This window comes from Orycteropus afer, unplaced genomic scaffold (genome assembly GCF_000298275.1).
Source record: "Orycteropus afer afer isolate SDZICR_OR568_19922 unplaced genomic scaffold, OryAfe1.0 scaffold00067, whole genome shotgun sequence".
Classification (NCBI taxonomy): domain Eukaryota; kingdom Metazoa; phylum Chordata; class Mammalia; order Tubulidentata; family Orycteropodidae; genus Orycteropus; species Orycteropus afer.
Window position 1 is genome coordinate 10860564 of NW_006921654.1, and position 18480 is coordinate 10879043.

The following is an 18480-nucleotide window of genomic DNA, read 5'->3' on the forward strand; positions in this document are numbered from 1 at the left end:
CTGTTCTTAATGAACACACAGTGGTAAATCTCTAAAAGTTTAAACTTACTACAGAAGATTTAAGTCTTGCCTCAAAGATATTATTTTGGCTATGGTAAGATACCTAATATTACAGTACTGCACTCGGCACAACCATGTCTCGGCTGAAATTAGAAAATTGGGTTGTAGTCACCATCATGCAATTTATAACATTTTATTCAGTAAATACTTTTTTCTAAGCATGAATGAAGTTCAATCCTAACTGATATAGTAGATTCAATACAATTAAGAAATGGCAAGATAAACTAAATCTCTCACTGAACTTCCTCTCTAGTAAAACTGTTTCCCTTCTTTTTTCCCACGCAAGAAAAGGTCTTATGACATTTCAGGCAGCTGTACTTTAAGGTTATCTCAGTTTACCAATTAAAAATAAGCAAATACACCTGACATTTAACTTTGAATCCGAGGACAAGAGATTAGGGAAGATCCTGCTACTTCCCCATATTAGACCAAGAGATGCTCAATTCTGTCCACACTATGCTGTCAGCTTTGGGGAGAGCTATGTAATGGGAGTAGAGAGCCTAATATTTAATGAGTTGCTTTTAGACTGTGAAGATTATTTTAACCACAGGAGAAAGGATTAAAGAAGACGGAAAAAGCATGATTTTGATGAAGGAAGTTATGCAGTAAACCCTTTTGTTATTTTGGTTTTGTTGGCCTGAGTAAGTATAGGGAATTCTCACTCAGCTTTCCGTAGTCTCTTTCATTTCAGGGAAAAGAAGTTAAAACACATGGAATTTTCAAATAATTTCTTTTTAGAAAAGAACGTGGATAAAACATATATTAAATCAGCAGGGGAAAAAAGTAAGGACTTAAGCACATTGGTTTATCCAACTGAATCAGGAAGCAGCTGAACTTGGGAAGCAGGAAGAATAGCCTGATACATTACTGTTGTGTTGGAGGTGGGAAGGACAAGGAAAAAGGAGGGAAAAAGTAGATAATAAATTATATACTGAAAAGAGATCCTACCCCAAGGTCATCCCTCTCTGTTTCTACTAGCAGGATGAGAATGGAATTAAGAGAATCAATTTATTGGTAAGAACCTTTTAAGATAGAATAAATTCATTAACTTGGAAGAGTTAAAGAAATAGAATCAAATACCCAAACCCGCTGCAAATCAAAAATGAAAACAAAAATGGATGATTATGTTCTTAAAGACTGGCTTTTTCCATCCCCACAGGTACCAGACTTCTTTCTGGATGGATAACGGTGGTATCAGAAGTTTAACCCTGATTTCTAAGTGGTGAACTGGGACATTTGGTAGTAGGACTGGCAGTGGGGTAACTTGGCTTTTAGACAATGCTCTGAAGGCAACTGAAGAACAGATCTTTATACTCTGATCAGAAGATGTCAGCTATCTCAGAAACTAACAAAAATAATATCCTACTAATTATTTAGAAGGAGCTCTGGTACCACAGTGCCCAAAGCACTTGACTGCTAACCAGAAGGATGGTGGTTCAAACCCACCAGCTACTCCTCAGAAGGAAGGTTGGGCAATCTACTTCTGCAGTGATACTGCCCCGGAAACCCAAGGAGGGGTCGTTATGAGTTGGGTCTGACTCAAGGGCACATAACAACAACAACGATTATTTAGAAAACATATAGACAATACTGACATATGCAGGAGAGCAAAGTGAGTCAATTCCACTTACTTGGGCTTCAAAATACTCACTTCCAATCTCGAGAGATAAAATATTGCAGCTCTAATAGACGGTGTTCACAATCTTCCACCATTTTCTCTGTGTATAAATGTTCCATCAGGCATGAGAGGATCCTGGCCATGGAAAGGGGGAATTTATAACATGAGAAAGGAGAGTTCTAGTGACATCCTAGAACTCTCATGACATCACTATTTCCTTGGTCCAAAGAAAACCATTTAGCTATTTTCCCAGGGCAATCAGAGATTTTTTTTTTTTTTTTAAATCTCTCAAACCAACTGAACTGATGAAAATTATGCCTTATATCAACTTCAGAGCCACTAAGCACTGACAAACTCAGTTCACATGAGATATGTGACAGCTGCTTTAATTTTAAATTTTTATCATGAAAATTTTCTGACATGTGTAACAATAGAGAATCATCTAAAAATTGCCCCTCCCCAAGCTTTATCAACCTATGGTCAATTTTGTTTTAAGCTAATTGTCTCCCTCTCCTGCTGGATAGTTTGAAGAAAAATTTGGAAATCATATTTCATTTGTAAATACTTCAGCATGTTTCTTTGAAATATGAGAACATAATATCATTATTCCACAGAAAGAAATTATGACATTTTCTTAATATCACATAATATCTTGTCAGTTCAAATTTTCCCAATCATCTCCCAATCATCTTTTTATGTCTGAATGAGAACCCAGAAAAAGTTCACACATTGCACTGGATTGCTATGTCTCTTAAGTGTCTTAATCTTTACTAGTTTCTCCTCCCTCCCTCTCCTCTGCCCTCTTTTTGGTTGAAGCACTTGTTTTTATATCAATATTAATTGGTGTTAAGTGTGTCTGTCTGTCTTCTCAGTTACTCAAAGCTTTAAGGAAGCATCTCACTTTAAATCCCCTACCATAGCATGGAAGCAGGAGTTTCTGCAGTACAGAATAATGGTGAACACAGACTGCCTTTGTTTCACTGTTGGGTACCACCAGCTGCAGACTATAAAGATATTTGCAGAATGGGGAACCTGTTCCTACTGACAACCAGGTTTTAAGACCTGTTTTCATATCACACAGAGCAAAACGAATATGTTGAACCAAACACTTTATTTTAGCATTTATACAGTTTCCCTAGATCTTGGATATAACTCCAGTCTTCATTCTGCAGCCACCACCACCCCCTTCAACCACCAAATTTTGCTCTCCAGCTCAGCGATAATTAACCACTTTCTAATGATTATCAAGTAGCCAAGGTACACAATGACTCAATGAACAAATGGGATGAGAAATCTAGGGCCACAGCCTGTGTCTGTCACTTTATCCTGAGTGCTTCTCCCATTTCTATTGGACCATTATATGACCTAATGTATAGGTCTGTACATGCTCAGTCGCTACCAGTAAATATAATCACAATGCTGGGTCTAGGTATTTACATGATGAATGAGGCAGAACCAAAGTCTCAATTTCAACAACAGTCTTACAAGTTGGTATGTGCTTATGTTTAACAAAATTTCAATTTCGATGTTAAACCACCCAAAAATAATGTTCCCTGGGCCAAACTGCCAAATACAATATGGACAAATATCACAAGTAAGACAACCTACATTGGATCTCCAGATCTTATGTGTTTGCAGGCTGTCTGTATTACAGATTCACATGCTTCATTCAAAGCTCTATCAATGCGATAATCTGCACCAGGGTCAGTCTCCTGAATCAGTGTTTGAAGCTGTATAAAAAAATGTCAGAAGAAAGAAATTGACGTGACCATCAGGGAAGAGCAATGTCATCTCTCCATATAATCAGTGATTTGGTCTGAGATACCACAGTGTACTCTAACAAAGTACTACAATTGTCCACAGCCAAGCTCAACAGCTCCTGTCAAATACTTTTGAACTGGTTTCTCTACCTTCTTTAAAGCCATTGCTATATCAGAATTAGCTCAACAGGTTTAAGGATTGTTGCCTACCAGTTTTGACCAACCCCTGGACATTTGCAAAATAGAAGGCCTTTACAATTTGAAGGCTGCCTCTTTCCTCATATCTGTCCGTCAGATGACTAAACCTGACATTGGGAGCCAAATCAGTATTCAGTGGAGGAGCATAAATAGAAGACATTCCCTGTTAGACACCCAAATTTGGTCATAAGAATCTGGAATTTGAATTTCTATTACAACGACATCGGTAATTAAATCAAGTGTTCTCCCCTTTATTAAAAATAGATATGAAATTTCATTAAACTTGCAGAAATAATGATAATACTTATCATTTCCTATTTTTCCTCAACTATTTTTATATGACCAAGAGGTACCAGAGCTTGTGTATTGTTAGTATTCAATATAATACAATTGAAAATGTGCTAACATTTACTTATGCTTGGTCCAACTCTTGTCACAAGGTAAAGTGAAGGCACAAGAATAGTGCAGCAAATTCTTCTTTCGTCTTTGAGAAGGCAGGTGAGTCACAGAGGGAATAACTAAATCAGAAGACCTGAGTTCTATTAATAGCTTTACCTCTGCCAGATATTAGCTTTGAGAACATGGGCAAGATGATTAACCTCTAAGTCTGTGTCCTTAACTCCAGAGGATTAGAGGAAATAATATATAAGAGAAGGGAGCAAAGCATTTTACAGATGTAAAAGCCCATTATTATTACAGATGGTGTCTTGGTGTGGGAATCTGAAGTAACAGACGTAGAAAATTTGAAAACTAGACTCCCTACTGGCTCCAGTTCCTTTTCCTCAAGTTAAAGAATCAGAATCCTTTCTCTGATGCTGATTTAGCTTGTACAGGAGCTTTCTCTGACCCTGATACAATTGACCTATGATCTCACAGGTGCTCATATGAAAGCACTGACCCCATCATGTAATTATCAGAGGACACAGATCAAAAGGAAATAAGGAAGGGAAAAAAAAACAAAAAACAAAAAACACCCGACTCTCTCTCTGAAGAAAAGCTGATAATCAAGAAGAGAGAAATACAAAATGCTGTGCTTTTTTGACAGGAAGATTACCATCAAACATCTACCAATTTTAGTCAGGACATTTGCTGAAAAAGACCAGAATATTATATTCTTTTTTGAAGGAAATTGAACACATATGGCAGTCTGGAATTTTTGTAAGAACTGTGTGAATTAAACAATTCAACAGACTGCAACTATGAAAAGGAGAAAATGAATGCCCGACCCTAGTAGGCTAAGGACTCAAAGGATTATTGCCACTCTGGGCTTCAGTGACAGTAGTTTGGGAAATAAACACTAAGAATATGAATGGCTATGTGAATATATATGTATTTCTCTCCCTGACATGCTGAGGAAAAATCTGGGTAAATGATCCCGTGAAATTAGCCTAGAGAACACACTGAGCACTCAACTCTGGCCTGGGAGAGTGTGGGCCAGCCTCAGGTGCCATAACTGAAGTGAACTGAAGTGAACTCTGGCCTGGGAGAGCGCAGGCCAGCCTCAGGTACCATAACTGAAGTGAATTTAACAAGTTTTCATGATTATGGTGGATTTGGAAGGGTATGTACTCATTAAGATGATCATTATCCTTATGCTTCACAGTTTATTATTTGTTGAGTGATCATTAAATCAAAACAGCATCAAGCAGAGAACAAGGACAATTAATGGTCAACCACAGGTATGAAAACCTGGTGTATCAGGGAAGGAAACTGAAAAACGAAAGCAAGGGAGAAACCCACTCAAAATAAATTATTTCAAAGCATATCTCCATTTGATTGAGGATAGGTAATATAGTAAAAGACTCAAGAAATTTTTTCTCTTTGGATCATTTATGCCATTCATTTTTGTGAGCAAAGGCTAAAAACTATGAGTTCATAAATACAAAAATAAACTCAGTTTTCCCCTTGGCTGAACCCAATGTGGGCAAAAACCACAGATTTCACTATCTGAGGATAATTTCTAGGTTTGGAAAGCACTTTTCTTCTGCACATGAAGGGTAAAATTGGTGGTACTTATTTATATTTCAAGTTGAGTCACTAGCTCTTTTAATGACCTGAATTTAAAAAAGTCCCGGAGATAAACTAAAACCCACTGCTTTCAAGTGGGTTCCCACTCATAGTAAACTAGATGGCTCAAAATAAAGTGAAATCTGTCTCTTTTTCCTTTTTTTCCCCCTCCCCTATATACTTTAGTACAAGAAAGCCTTTTCTTTTAGTTTTCCCATCATAGATGTATGTATGACATAGATCTTTTATCTATTTTTCCCACTCTGTGTGTGTGTGTGACACAGAACAGATGAATTATTATTTTCGAAAGTGTCATTGATGAGAGAACCTCAACATTCTAGCTCAGGACATAAAGCTATCATATTACTGAATACCACTGTTGCATTTGCTATTTTAAATTGTTCAAAGACTCGTATCCCTTGAAAGGTAATAAACACAGACAACGATAATTAAAGTTTTCAATACTTTGTGATTTTTATATTATGTACCTGATCTGCAGTTATTTGTTTACAAACACTGTGTCAAGAATAGTTTTATCTTCCCGAAGAAAGCATGATTATCATTTTTTCTCACTCTTCTTCTATAACTGAGTGTAAAGTTTGGGGGTGGAAGAAAGGGTATGTGCCATCTATGCATAGTTGCCATAGTCCAATAAAAAAAGATAATGTGATTCTGAAAACTACATGCTCTCATGATCCTTTAGGCCAGCAATTCATGCTACACTGTACACCAGTAATAAAAAACTTAGAAAATTTCAATTCATGTCAGCTCTCTTTGAGCCTCAACTTAAACCCATGAAGATAGGAAAATTCTCTAATGATGGACGACCTTTCCAGATTTGCAAGACTCTGCCTTGATTCAGAGTTTAGCAAATCAAATCTAGCAAGTAATCTTTTCTTTAGAAACTCCAGCAAACAATTTTTTTTATCTATGTAAGTGTATGGCTCTTTTTATTAATTATGATATTGTGATGATTCTTATACCTTATGTTCACTGTGATGTAAAAAATGTCCTAAATACAGCAATGTGAGACAGTATCAAGAGGTTCATCAGATGAGGAAACATGACATTAAGAATGGCAGTAGTTACGAGACCAGAAGAACTAGATGGTACCCGGCTACCACTGTCAACCATGAGGAGGGGTAATCCATGTAGGAGATCTTGGATAGAGTGGGAGAACAATGTGAAACAAAAGTCACAATCATTAAAAAAAAAAAAAGGGACCAAGTTTGCTGGTCTGATAGAGCCTGGTGGAACCCCTGAGGCTATGGCCCCTAACTGCCCTTCAGGTCTGGAACTGAACCCACTCCAATGGCTTCCAGCCAAACAAAAGATAGGCATATGAGCTGAACATTTACATAAGACAGATACACTCCTTGGAGAGATCAATCATGGGAGAATAGAAGAGCTGTGTATGCACAGGGAAACAGGTCGGGGGCAAGAGTGCATGGGAAGGAAGGACACAGGAAAGAGGTGGCTATGGGGAGGAAGTGGGAGGAGAGCTGTTGCACTGTGGGAGATTACAGTCAATGTCATAAGACAAAGTGTATATGAACTGCCATATAGAAGATGAATTTGCTCTGTAAACTTCCACCCAAATCACAGTAAAATTTGAGGAGCTCTAGTAGCATAGTGCTTAAGGCACTTGACTGCTAACCAGAAGGCTGGAGGTTCAAACCCACCAGCCACTCCTCAGAAGGAAGGTTGGACAATCTAAAAAAGAATGGTAGCAGAAAAATCTCTCCTTACCGCCTGCTGGCAGTTCATTCCAAGGTCTCCCTTCTCACCCCGAACTACTTTCATCAAACAGTGTAGGGTGCGTCCTTTTCGATGCAGTCCGGAACAGTGGTGTTCAATTTCCCCTCGACAGCTCAAGATGATCTCAGGGCTCAGAGAAAAGTCTTCCATCAACATGCGTCGGTAATCTAACATCTCCCCCTGGCACTCACTGCTCACTTGTCGCCCTAAGTTAGGAAGAGAAGTCATAATACTATGGAGAGTGAGCATCAGGCTAAGATTCCTATTAAAAATTACTGTTGTTGTTAGCTGCCTTGGAGTTGGCTCCAGCCCACTGCAACCCCACTTCCAACAGAATCAAGCGCTGCTCGTCCTGTGCCATCTCCACGACCGCTGGTCTGCTTGAGCCCACTGTTGCGGCCACTGTGCATTTTGAGTGCCCTCTAGCCTAGAGGCTCATCTCCCAGCACAATATTAGATAATATTCTGCTGGGATCCATAGGATTTTCATTGGCTAATTTTCAGAAGTAGACAGGTCTTTCTTCCTCCCTGTCACCAGTCTGGAAATTCTACTGAAACCTGTCCATCCTAAGGAACCCTGATGGTAATTGAAATACCAGTGGCATAGCTTCCAGCACCACAACACACAAGCCCTCACAGAGTGATAAACGGACAGATGATGGGAAAAATTACAAGTACACATTTCTTACTCAGTCACATATAGAGAAACGAAGTTCTGATACATAGTACAACATGGATGAACCTTGAAAATATTATGTCAAGTGAAATAACTCAGACACAAAAGGACAAATATTGTATGATCCCAATTTTATGAAACATCTATAAAACACAAATGCATAGAGACCAAAGTTTATTAGTGGTTACTTGGGGGGTGGGGAGATAAATGGGGAGTTATTGCTTAGGGGTGCTGAGTTTCTATTAGGGGTGATGAAAAAATTTTTTGGAAATGGATAGTGATGATGGTTGCACAACACAGTGAATGTAATTAATGTCACTAAACTGTACATGCCAAATGGTCAGAATGGCAAATATTTCCAATATATATTTTACTATAGTAATAATTTTTAAAATACACGTTTCTGTCTAGAGTAGAATATACAACGAATCTACCAAGCTATCCTTTCTTTAGAAAATCTAGCAAACAATGGTTTTATCTATGTAAGTATATAGTATCTATGTAAGTATGCTATTCTTTACAATGAAAAGATTAAAATTTGAACTTGGCAAAAACTTCAGAAGCAAAAAATGGGCTTAGGCTCCAGAGACTATGGTTTAACCTGTCAGTGTCTGTGTTATTTATACATTTTTTTTCTCATTTTTTTAAAATTATGATAAATATATGTGTAACAAAATGTATGCCTTTACAGATTTTATACTACTGAATAGTGCAAATGCTTTGCTAATGCAAATCTTATCAATAAGGTAATTATTGGTATAAAAATTAAAGCAAAAGAACAATCCCTGCTGGTCTGCACAGTTAAAGCTTGTGAAAAAGACTGCACTTCAACATGTACACTACGAGCCCCCACACCCTGCTCACACACACACACACACACTCTTTCCTTGAGCTATAAATACTGGCTGGGAAAACTTAAGAGACTTCTTAAAATAGCTTTACTAAGGTAACACTAACATATAATAAACTGCCCATATTTAAAGCATATAATTTAGTAACTTTTGATATATATGTACACTGGTGAAACCATCACTTCAGTCATGCTACTGAACGTATCTATCAACTCCAAAAATTTCTTCACACCCCTTTAGAATCTCTCCCTTCCACTCCTCTCTGCTCCCTCCAGCCCATCCCTGGGCAACCAACAGATCTACTTTCTGTGACTACAGATTAGCTTGCCAATCTGCCTTTTTTTCTTTTAAAAGAGAACTTTATATAAATGGCATCATACAGTATAGTCTTTTTTGTCTGATTACTTTCATTCAACATAGTTCTTTGAGATTCATTCATGTACCACAACTTCATTTATTTTTACTGTTTAGCAGTAAAAATGGTATCATCGATTTCCATTATACGGATAATACTATGTTTAACCACTGACTTGGTGAAGGACATCCGGAGTATTTCCAGTTTTGGGCTATTATAAACATATCACTATGAGCTTTCATGGACAAGAGAGTATATAAACATACACTTTCATTTCTCTTGGGATTGTATGCCTGGGTCATATGGTAGATATATATTCCGTTTCCAAGAAACTGGCAAATTGTTTTCCAAAGCGGTTGTACCATTTTAAATTCCCTTTAGTAGTTCCAGTTCCTCCATATCCTCACCAATAACTGTTACAGTCCATCATTTTAATACGGTTGTTGTTGCCAGGTGCTGTCCAGTTAGCTTCGACTCACAGCAACCCTATGTACAACAGAATGAAACACTACCTGGTCCTGCGTCAGCCTCACAGTCCTTGCTATACCTAAGCCCACTGCTGTAGCCACTGTGTCAAGCCATCTTGTGAGGGCTTTCCCCTTTTTCGTTGACCCTCCACTTTACCAAGCATGATATCCTTCTCCAGGGAATGGTTCCTTCTGACAACATGACCAAAGTAGGTGGGACAAAATCTGGCCATTCTTGCTGCACTTTTTCCAGGACAGATTTGTCAGTTCTTCTCATAGTCCACAGTACTTTCAGCATTCTTCGCCAACATCACAACTTCCAGGCATCAACTCTTCTTCGGTCTTCCTTATTCATTATCCACCTTTCACATGCATATGAAAGACTGCTGCTTCCATTGATGTTTACTGTGGAACCAAGTAATAAGAAATCTCTGACATCTCCAAAGTTTTCTCCATTTGTCGTGACGCTGCTTGTTGATCCAGTTGTGAGGATTTTCGTTTTCTTTATGTTGAAGTGTAACTCATACTGCAGACTGTAGTCTTTGATCTTCATCAATAAGTGCTTCAATTCATCTTCACTTTCAGCAAGCAAGGCTTTGTCATCTGCATATCACAGGTTGTTAATGAATCTTACACTAATCCTGATGATGCATTCTTCTTCATCAACTCCAGTTTCTTGGATTATCTCCTCAACATACAGATTAATTATGTATAGTAAAAGGATACAACCCTGACACAGTCCCTTTCTGATTTTAAACCACGCAGTACGCTCTTGTTCTACTCGAATGATAGCCTCCTGGTCTATGTACAGGTTCTTCACGAGCACAATTATTGTTCCGGAATTCCCATTCTTCTTAATGTTATCCATAATTTGTCATGATCCATACAATTGAATGCTTTTGCATAGTCATTAAAACACAAGGAAACAATTGTCTGGTATTCTCTGCTTTCAGCCAAGATCCATCTGACATCAGCAATGATATTTCTTGTTCTACATCTTCTTCCGAATCCAGCCTGCACTTCCGGAAGTTCCATGTCTTCCAGAAAGGGAACTGCTACAACGATTTTTGAATTATCTTCAGCAAGATTTTACTTGCATGTGATATTAATGATATTGTTTGATAATTTCCACATTCTGTGGGATCACTTTTCTTTGGAATGGGTACACATATGGATCTCTTTGAGTCAGTTAGCCAGGTAGCTGTCTTCCACATTTCTTGGCATAGATGAGTGAGTGCCTCCAGCGCAGCATTTGTTTACTAACTCAGCCAATTAGTTTAGTGATAGAGCCCTATTTGAACCCATGTCTCTCTGACCCAAAGCCACACGTTTAAATCATTATGCTACCCTGACTCCATCCATTCAAAATGCTGTACAATATGCATTTCAAAAATTAAAATATTTGGAATTCAGTAATATACTTTTTTTTTAAAGCTAGAAGTAATGAAAACTGAAATTGGGTATTATTGGCTAAAAAAAAGGGCCTTAACAAGACTTACGAACACTAAAACTTCAGTTCCTAGAACTGTGTTTACAAAGAAAGGCTCCTTGGTCAGAAGACACAAGTATACTCAAAAGAGCCAATACAAGAGGAAAGTAACACGACAAGTACACAAGGCTTTAGAGTGTGGATTCAAAAAGGATAAAAAGAAATGAACTTTTACCTCTGTGTACAGCTGACTCCAGACACATTAGGAGGTAGGACAGTCTGGCTTCCCGGGACCGAGGAAGGTTTTCCACATTACAACGGTATTTCTTCAAGTCACTCTTACAGGATTTGGCCAATGAATAACTGACTTTATAATCCTGGGCAATCAGCTTTTGGCGAGTAGTTAGTGCTTCTCGACACTAAGGAAACAAAGCAGCAAGAGAACTGCAGGGCCACTCCCACGGCTCTGTTCACATGGGTCTTTCGAGACTACCACAGAGACTTACAGACCAGTATACTGCAAATGTCCAAAACTATAGCTGTTAACAAAATGCCTATTTTTAAGTTTGGTTTAAAATTTAGCACAAGCATGCTAAACATGGCCAGAGGTAAGGGTAAATGCGTGCTAAGTGGCCTAATACTTTGAAAATTTCATTTTATACTTTTTAAACACTATTATTCAATAGTAACAAAAAAAGAAACTGAAATGTCAAACACTTCTTTGGCTGCACAGGAAAGTTATGGCAGGACAGCAAAACGAAAACTAATTACTTTTACAAGTTATCAAAGATTCTTGCATTCATCTAGGGACAGAGGACTAATAGTAATGTGAAGGTGTTGACCAAATAAATGGCTAGTTACGGAACACATTAGCTGGGTTACCCTAAACTTCTTGAGTATGAAAAGTTGGCCTCAGTGATTCTGATAAAAAAATTCTCCAATTTCACTCTGAAAATAGACTACATGATGTCTCAATATCAAAATTACAGCTTTCTTTTATGGTTTAAGCCAACTGTATTTTGGCTCACCCCTATAATCCAAGACTATCACCTCTGAAAAAGATAAGGATGTCAGTCATTTATATTCTGGTATGAGTGTATAAAAATACTTTTTGAGAGGTTTAGTAAAAGCTTTTGAGGAATGAATAAAATAATGGTTTGTTTCAAAGTAATACTTACTTTTTCACTCATGGATTCTTCAAATTTGTGGTTAAAGAGGCACTTATATACTCTGCCTTCACCAGCTTGTGTCTGTAAGATGGAGCACAGATAGTGTTACTATTATTAGTCAAGTAGTTATGCTGGACACTATGCACAATGTCATACAGTAGAACCGAGCCTTTGGATAAATGACTCAGCAACTTTAAAAAATTTAGCAGCTCTTGAAAGACAGGTGATTGCAGTAAAGATGAAAATATTTTCCCCATAATCCCACAGGAAACTGTGAGAAGCATCAGAGTCTCCCTTCTTACAATATTATGCCAGAGTCAAGAAAACTCTTCTAATATGATGAGTGGCTCTGATGGTTATAGTGGTTACTTCAAAACAGAGGGCAGATCAGCCAAACAAAAGACAGGCATATGAGCTGAACATTTACAATAGGTAGATACATTCCTTGGAGAGATCAATCATGGGAGAATAGAAGGGTTGCACAGGGAGACGGCTTGGTGGGGCAGAAGTGCGTGAGAGGGAAGAACACAGGAAAGAGGTAACTATGGGGAGGAAGTAGGAAGAGAGTTGTTGCATTGTGGGAAATTGAAGTCAATGTCATGACACAAAGTATATGTGAACTGCTGTATGGAAAATTAATTTGCTCTGTAAACTTTCACCCAAATCACAATAAAATTAAAAAAAAAAAAAAAAAACAGAGGACAGAGTGGAAGTGTATGCAAGTAACTCTCTGACTTCAGCTGTAAGGATGGAGACTATTCCATTTAAAGTGTTGGAAAGCTGTTCTATAGGACATGGAGATAGTAAACAAGGATTTGGTTTTAAAGTTAGATATCTACTATATTCTTCATCTTAGCCAAAACCTATAAGTATATATATGTGTATGGGTAGACAGAGGTGTATATATACACATATACACACATACACACACCTACCCACACACATACTCATATATACATATATATATGCATATGTGCATCTGTGTCTATATGTGTGTGTATGTATGTCAATGCAGCAAAGTTTTAGACATGGAATATGTCTAAATATATTTAGACATAAATAAGTCAGTAAGTAATATTCCATGGTAAAATCTCAGTATAGTTAAAACAGATGTTCAGTAACTGAAATTGACAAATGAGATGTAAGTAGAAAAAAAAAAACAATGTGTGGCAGCTGTAAGACTGAAAAGTTAAGTCATCAAGGCTGAGCATCTAGTATTGTTTTCTGTTATTCCAGGACTAATTCCCTTTTCCATTTCAGAGGCTTTTCTATATGTGAAGCTTTGTGGTGATTTATTTTATTTTGGGATATAGCATAAAAAATATATTCTAAAAGGAGGAAAAGAATAACAGCTTCTGAAGTGACTCACATTTTCACAAAAACGTTCCCGATCATCTCGGCAGGCAAAATATAAATGCCGGTCTAAATGAAAATCGTCTGAAGACAGCTCGGCCACACGGAGTATGGCTTTCTTGCAGAGTTCAGAGACTTGAATCTTGGGGTCTCTTTCTTCTGCTTCCTTCACCAGGCCTTTCTCCAAGCATGATACCACCTCACCTTGTGAATGTGCATCCTAAAATAACAAAGATATCTAATACTTTAAAACTCTCACCACAAAAGAGTTTCAAATAAACATTATTTGGTTAAAAGACAAAAACAAACAAAAAATTGTTGAAAAAAAATTAATCTTCAACATATAGTTTACCCTATTGATGTTCTGTTGAAAGATCAATTATCTGTGGAAGTTAAGGAACTGCTCTCAATAACCTTTTGTTCTACAAAGACAATGAACTACTGCCTACTTTGAGGAGTAACAACTATAGTCTTAAAAGCTTGTGAGTGGCAATTGGCATAACATACTACACAAAACATTGTTCCACCTCCTACTTCAGTGAGTAGCAACTGGGATCTTAGAAGCCTGAAGCAGCCATCTAGATGCAACAATGGGTCTCTCCTCATCTAGAGCAAAGAAGAATGAAGAAAACCAAAGAGTCATGGAAACAATTAGTCCTCACAACTGGTACACCATGCGATCCTCAGCCTATACGACTATGAGACCAGAAGAACTAGATGGTGCCCAGCTACCACTGTCAACCACTCAGAGGGGGATCTACGTAGGAGATCCTGGATAGAGATGGAGAACAATGTAGAACAAAACTCAAAATCATTTGGAAAAAAAAAGGTTGGGGGAGACTTTACTGGTCTGATAGAGCCTGACAGAACCACTGAGACTATGGTCCCTAGCTGTCCTTCAGGTCTGGGATTTACCCTACACCTATGGCTTCCAGCCAAATAAGACAGGCATAAAAGTTGAACATGCACCTGAGGTAGATACATCCCTTGGAGGAACAATCATGGGAGAAAGAAGGCTGTTTATGTACAGGGAGACAGTTCAGGGGGCAGGAGTACATGGAGGGATGGACACAGGGAAGAGGTAACTATCGGGAGAAAGTGGGAGGGGAGGTGTTGCATTGGGGTAAACTGTCAATGTCATCAGTATATGTGAACTGCTGTATGGAAAGTAAATTTGCTCTGTAAACTTTCACCCAAATCACAATTAAAAAAAAAAAAAGCTTGTGAGTGGCCATCTAAGGTGCAACTATTAGACTTTCCCCATTTGGAGCAAAGAAGAGTGAAGAAAATCAAAGATGTAAGAACATAATTAATCCAAAGGATTAATGGACCACGAACCCCAGCCTTCTCGACCTTGAGACCAGAAGAAATACATGGTGTTTGGCTACCACTGCTGACTGCTCTGAAAGGGATTACAATAAGATGTCCCAGATAGAGTGGAAGAAACTGTGGAATAAAACTTGAAATCATAAACAAGACCAGGCTAACTGGTCTGATGAAGACTGGTGGAATCTCTGAGATTATGGCCCTTAGAAACCCTTCAAATCTAGAACTGAAGTCAACCGCCATGGCTCAACTTTCAGCCAAATGACTGACAGGCCTGTAATGTGAACAATAATACCAGGAAGGTTCGCACACATTAGCACAAGCAAACGCATGAGATCAAAAGGGCAACATTTGCCCAGGAATAAAGCTCAGAAGGCAGGAAGGCATAGGAAAGGACAAAGGGAAATGGTAAACAGGAAAGAAGTAGGAAGAGGGCAGTTACACTGCAGGGATCACACTAACTACCACAAAACAAACTGTGTGAATTGTTGAATGGAATACCAATTTGCTCCATAAACTTTCACCCAAATCATAATTAAAAAAAAAAAAAAATCTTTCATTTGCGTACTACAAATGAATAGAGTGATACTGGGAAAATCAAGGACAGTTAACACTAGAAGTGTTAATATCTTAAAGTTTAAAATGTCAGAAAAATTTTCTGAAATAAAATCAGTCCAATATTCTGATTATGATCACGTCAATATTGAAACAACACTGAAGAAATCTCGTTCACTTATCTCTAAGTCTTTAAGGGGTAAGCATTCTCATTTGATTCAAATAATTTTTTTTATTTCATTTTTTACTTCTTCCATTAGCCACTCACTTTTGAGGAGAATGTTACTTAGTTTCCATGCATTTACTCTTTTTCCATTGGTCTTCCTAATGTTGATTTTTAATTTTATAGCATTGTGATTTGAGAATGCTTTAAAATTTTTAAATGTTTTAAAATTTACTGAGGCTTGCTTTGTGGCCTAACAGATGGTCAATCCTGGAGAATGTTCCATGTGTTCTGGAAAATAATGTATATTTGCTGTTGTTGGGTAAAGTACTCTATAGATTTTTGTAAGGTCGAATTGGTTGATCGTATTGCTTAGTTCTACTGCATCTTTGTTGAGTTTCTTTCCAGTTGTTCTAACTTTTATTGAAAGTGGTGTATTAAAATCTCCTAGTATTAGTGAGGAGTCAACTATTTGTCTTTTCAATTCTGTTAAAGTCTGTTTTATGTAGTTTGGGGCTCTTTCACTGGGTGTGTAGATATTTATCAGGGTTATGTCCTCTTGTTCAAGTTATTCTTTAATCATTATATAATGTCCTTCATTGCCTCTTAAGGTCATTTTTGTCTTAAAGTCTATTTTATAAATTAATTTCCCACTCTTGCTCTCTTTTGGTTGCCATTTGCTTCGTGTATCTTTTTCCAACCTTTGATGTTTAGTCTTTTTTTGTCTTTGTCTTTAAGGTGGGTCTCTCATAGACAGCATATCGATGGGTCATATTTTCTTATCCCGTCTGCCACTCTCTGTCTCTTGAGTGGTACATTTAATCAATTCACATTCAGTGTAATGATCAACAAGTATGCATTTATTGATGCCATTTTGTTATTTTTGGGTGTGTGTGTGGTGTTGCTGATTTGTTTCCTATAATTTTCTGTGCTGAGCTCATTATGTTTATGAGTTGTGTTATCATCTCCTTTATTGCTATTGTTTTAGTATTTGCTAAATATTTGTGCTTGTCCTCTTTCTATTTTGATGTAAAGGTTTATTATTTTTCTTTGAGGGTACCCTGTAATTGACAATTTTTTTCCCAAGTTTAACACAGTCTGTCCTATCTTGCAATTGTCTTTACTTCCTCACCATTTAGAAGGTCTGTAACTACAGTATTTAATCCCTTTTTGGTTTGTGGTTGTCCTCATTTACTACTTGATGTCTCTGGTTCACTGTTCACAGTCTTGTGAACTTATTTTACTTTGGATATATCTATAACTGGCTTGGTTTCTGGGTTATGTTGTCATGTGTATTAATCATTGGTTGCTGTTTACTGTTGCTGGTTCCCTGAGCAAGTCCCTTTAACATCTTTTGTAAAGTCATTCTGGTTTTAACAAATTCCCTTAATTTCTGCTTATCTGGAAATCTCCTAATTTCAACCTCATATTTGAGGGACAATCTTGGTGGGTATATAATTTTTGGTGGGAAATTTTTTTCTTTCAGAGTTTAATACCTATCATCCCCACTGCCTTCTTGCCTGCATTGTTTCTGCTGAGAAATCAGAGCAGTCTTATTAGTTGTGCTTTGTAGGTAATTTATTGTTTTTCCTGTGTGCTTTCAGGATTCTTTGTCTTTGGTTTTGGTGAGTTTGATGATGATATGTCTTTATGTTTTTCTTTTGGGGTCTATCGTGTTTGGGGTTTGTGGAACTTCTTAATTGGATATATTGTTATCTTCCATCATATTAGGGAAAGTCTTTTCCAACAAATCTTTGACATTTTCTCTACGGTTTTATCTGTCTCTTCCTGTTCCAGAATTCTGATTACATGTATGTTATTCCTCTTGATGGTATCACACATGAATTTTAGGCTTTCTTCATTATGTTTTGAACTTTTGTCTGACTGATCCCTCAATAAAGTAGTATTGAAGTATTTGTCTTCAATATCATTAATTCTGTCTTCCATTGATTCCATTCTACTCCACTGCCCATTCAATGTGTTACCTATTTCTGAAATCTTAGTATTAATCTTCTGGATTTCTGTTGGTGGTTTTTGTATCACTTTTAAATTTTTGTTTGTCAATTTGTTCTTGAATTGTTTTCCTAAATTGTTCTACAGTTTTGCCTGTGTTTTCCTTAATTTTGTCAGTGCTTCCCTTGATCTTGTCAGTGTTTTCCTTCTTCTGTCTCTCAATCCATTGAAGGTACCCAAATATAATTCTTTTGAATTCTTTATCAAGGAGTTGCAATGCTGCTTCTTCCTCAGGGACATTTTCTGGGTTTGTATTCTGGTCCTTTGTACTACTTTACCTTATTTTTATGTGTAGAATGTGATGATCTGCTGTCTCAGAGACATTGTGGTGGTGGTGTGTTTATGTTGAGTTTCTGATTCAATGTTGGTGGATTTGCACAATATTTTTTTTCTTCCTTTATTTTTTTGGTATATCTGTGTGAACAGGGTACCGTGCTCCTCTATTCTCTAGCTGTTAGCACTTAGGCTCTCAGCACCTGTATCCTGGTGGGTGTGAAAGAGAATGAGTGTGTGTGCACAGATCTCTGTCAGCTGTTCGTAAAGAGCAATTGACGGTGAGTTGAGCCGGTATTGGCCACCGTCTACTGTTGGGCAGTTGGTGCAAAAGCAAGTGATGGCCCTCCCTCAATGGGTAGGGCTACAGGAAGTGCAAGTATGGTTGGGTTTTGTGGGAACAGTTGCTATCTTCCCCATTAGTTAGGGAAAAAAAATTTTAAAAACCA

At 37.5% G+C, this 18480-nt stretch overlaps 1 protein-coding gene across 1 annotated transcript in view; it reads right to left on the reverse strand.

Annotated features, from left to right (window-relative positions):
- Positions 1–18480, reverse strand: part of GLG1 (golgi glycoprotein 1) — a 185874-nt gene that overhangs the window by 33043 nt on the left and 134351 nt on the right. The window contains exons 5-10 of the mRNA XM_007940357.2: positions 13718–13921; positions 12358–12429; positions 11415–11598; positions 7393–7607; positions 3287–3408; positions 1712–1813 (exon numbers count right to left, since the gene is read on the reverse strand). Of these exons, the coding sequence (XP_007938548.1) occupies positions 1712–1813; positions 3287–3408; positions 7393–7607; positions 11415–11598; positions 12358–12429; positions 13718–13921 (899 nt within the window). The remainder of the gene's footprint in view (positions 1–1711; positions 1814–3286; positions 3409–7392; positions 7608–11414; positions 11599–12357; positions 12430–13717; positions 13922–18480) is intronic.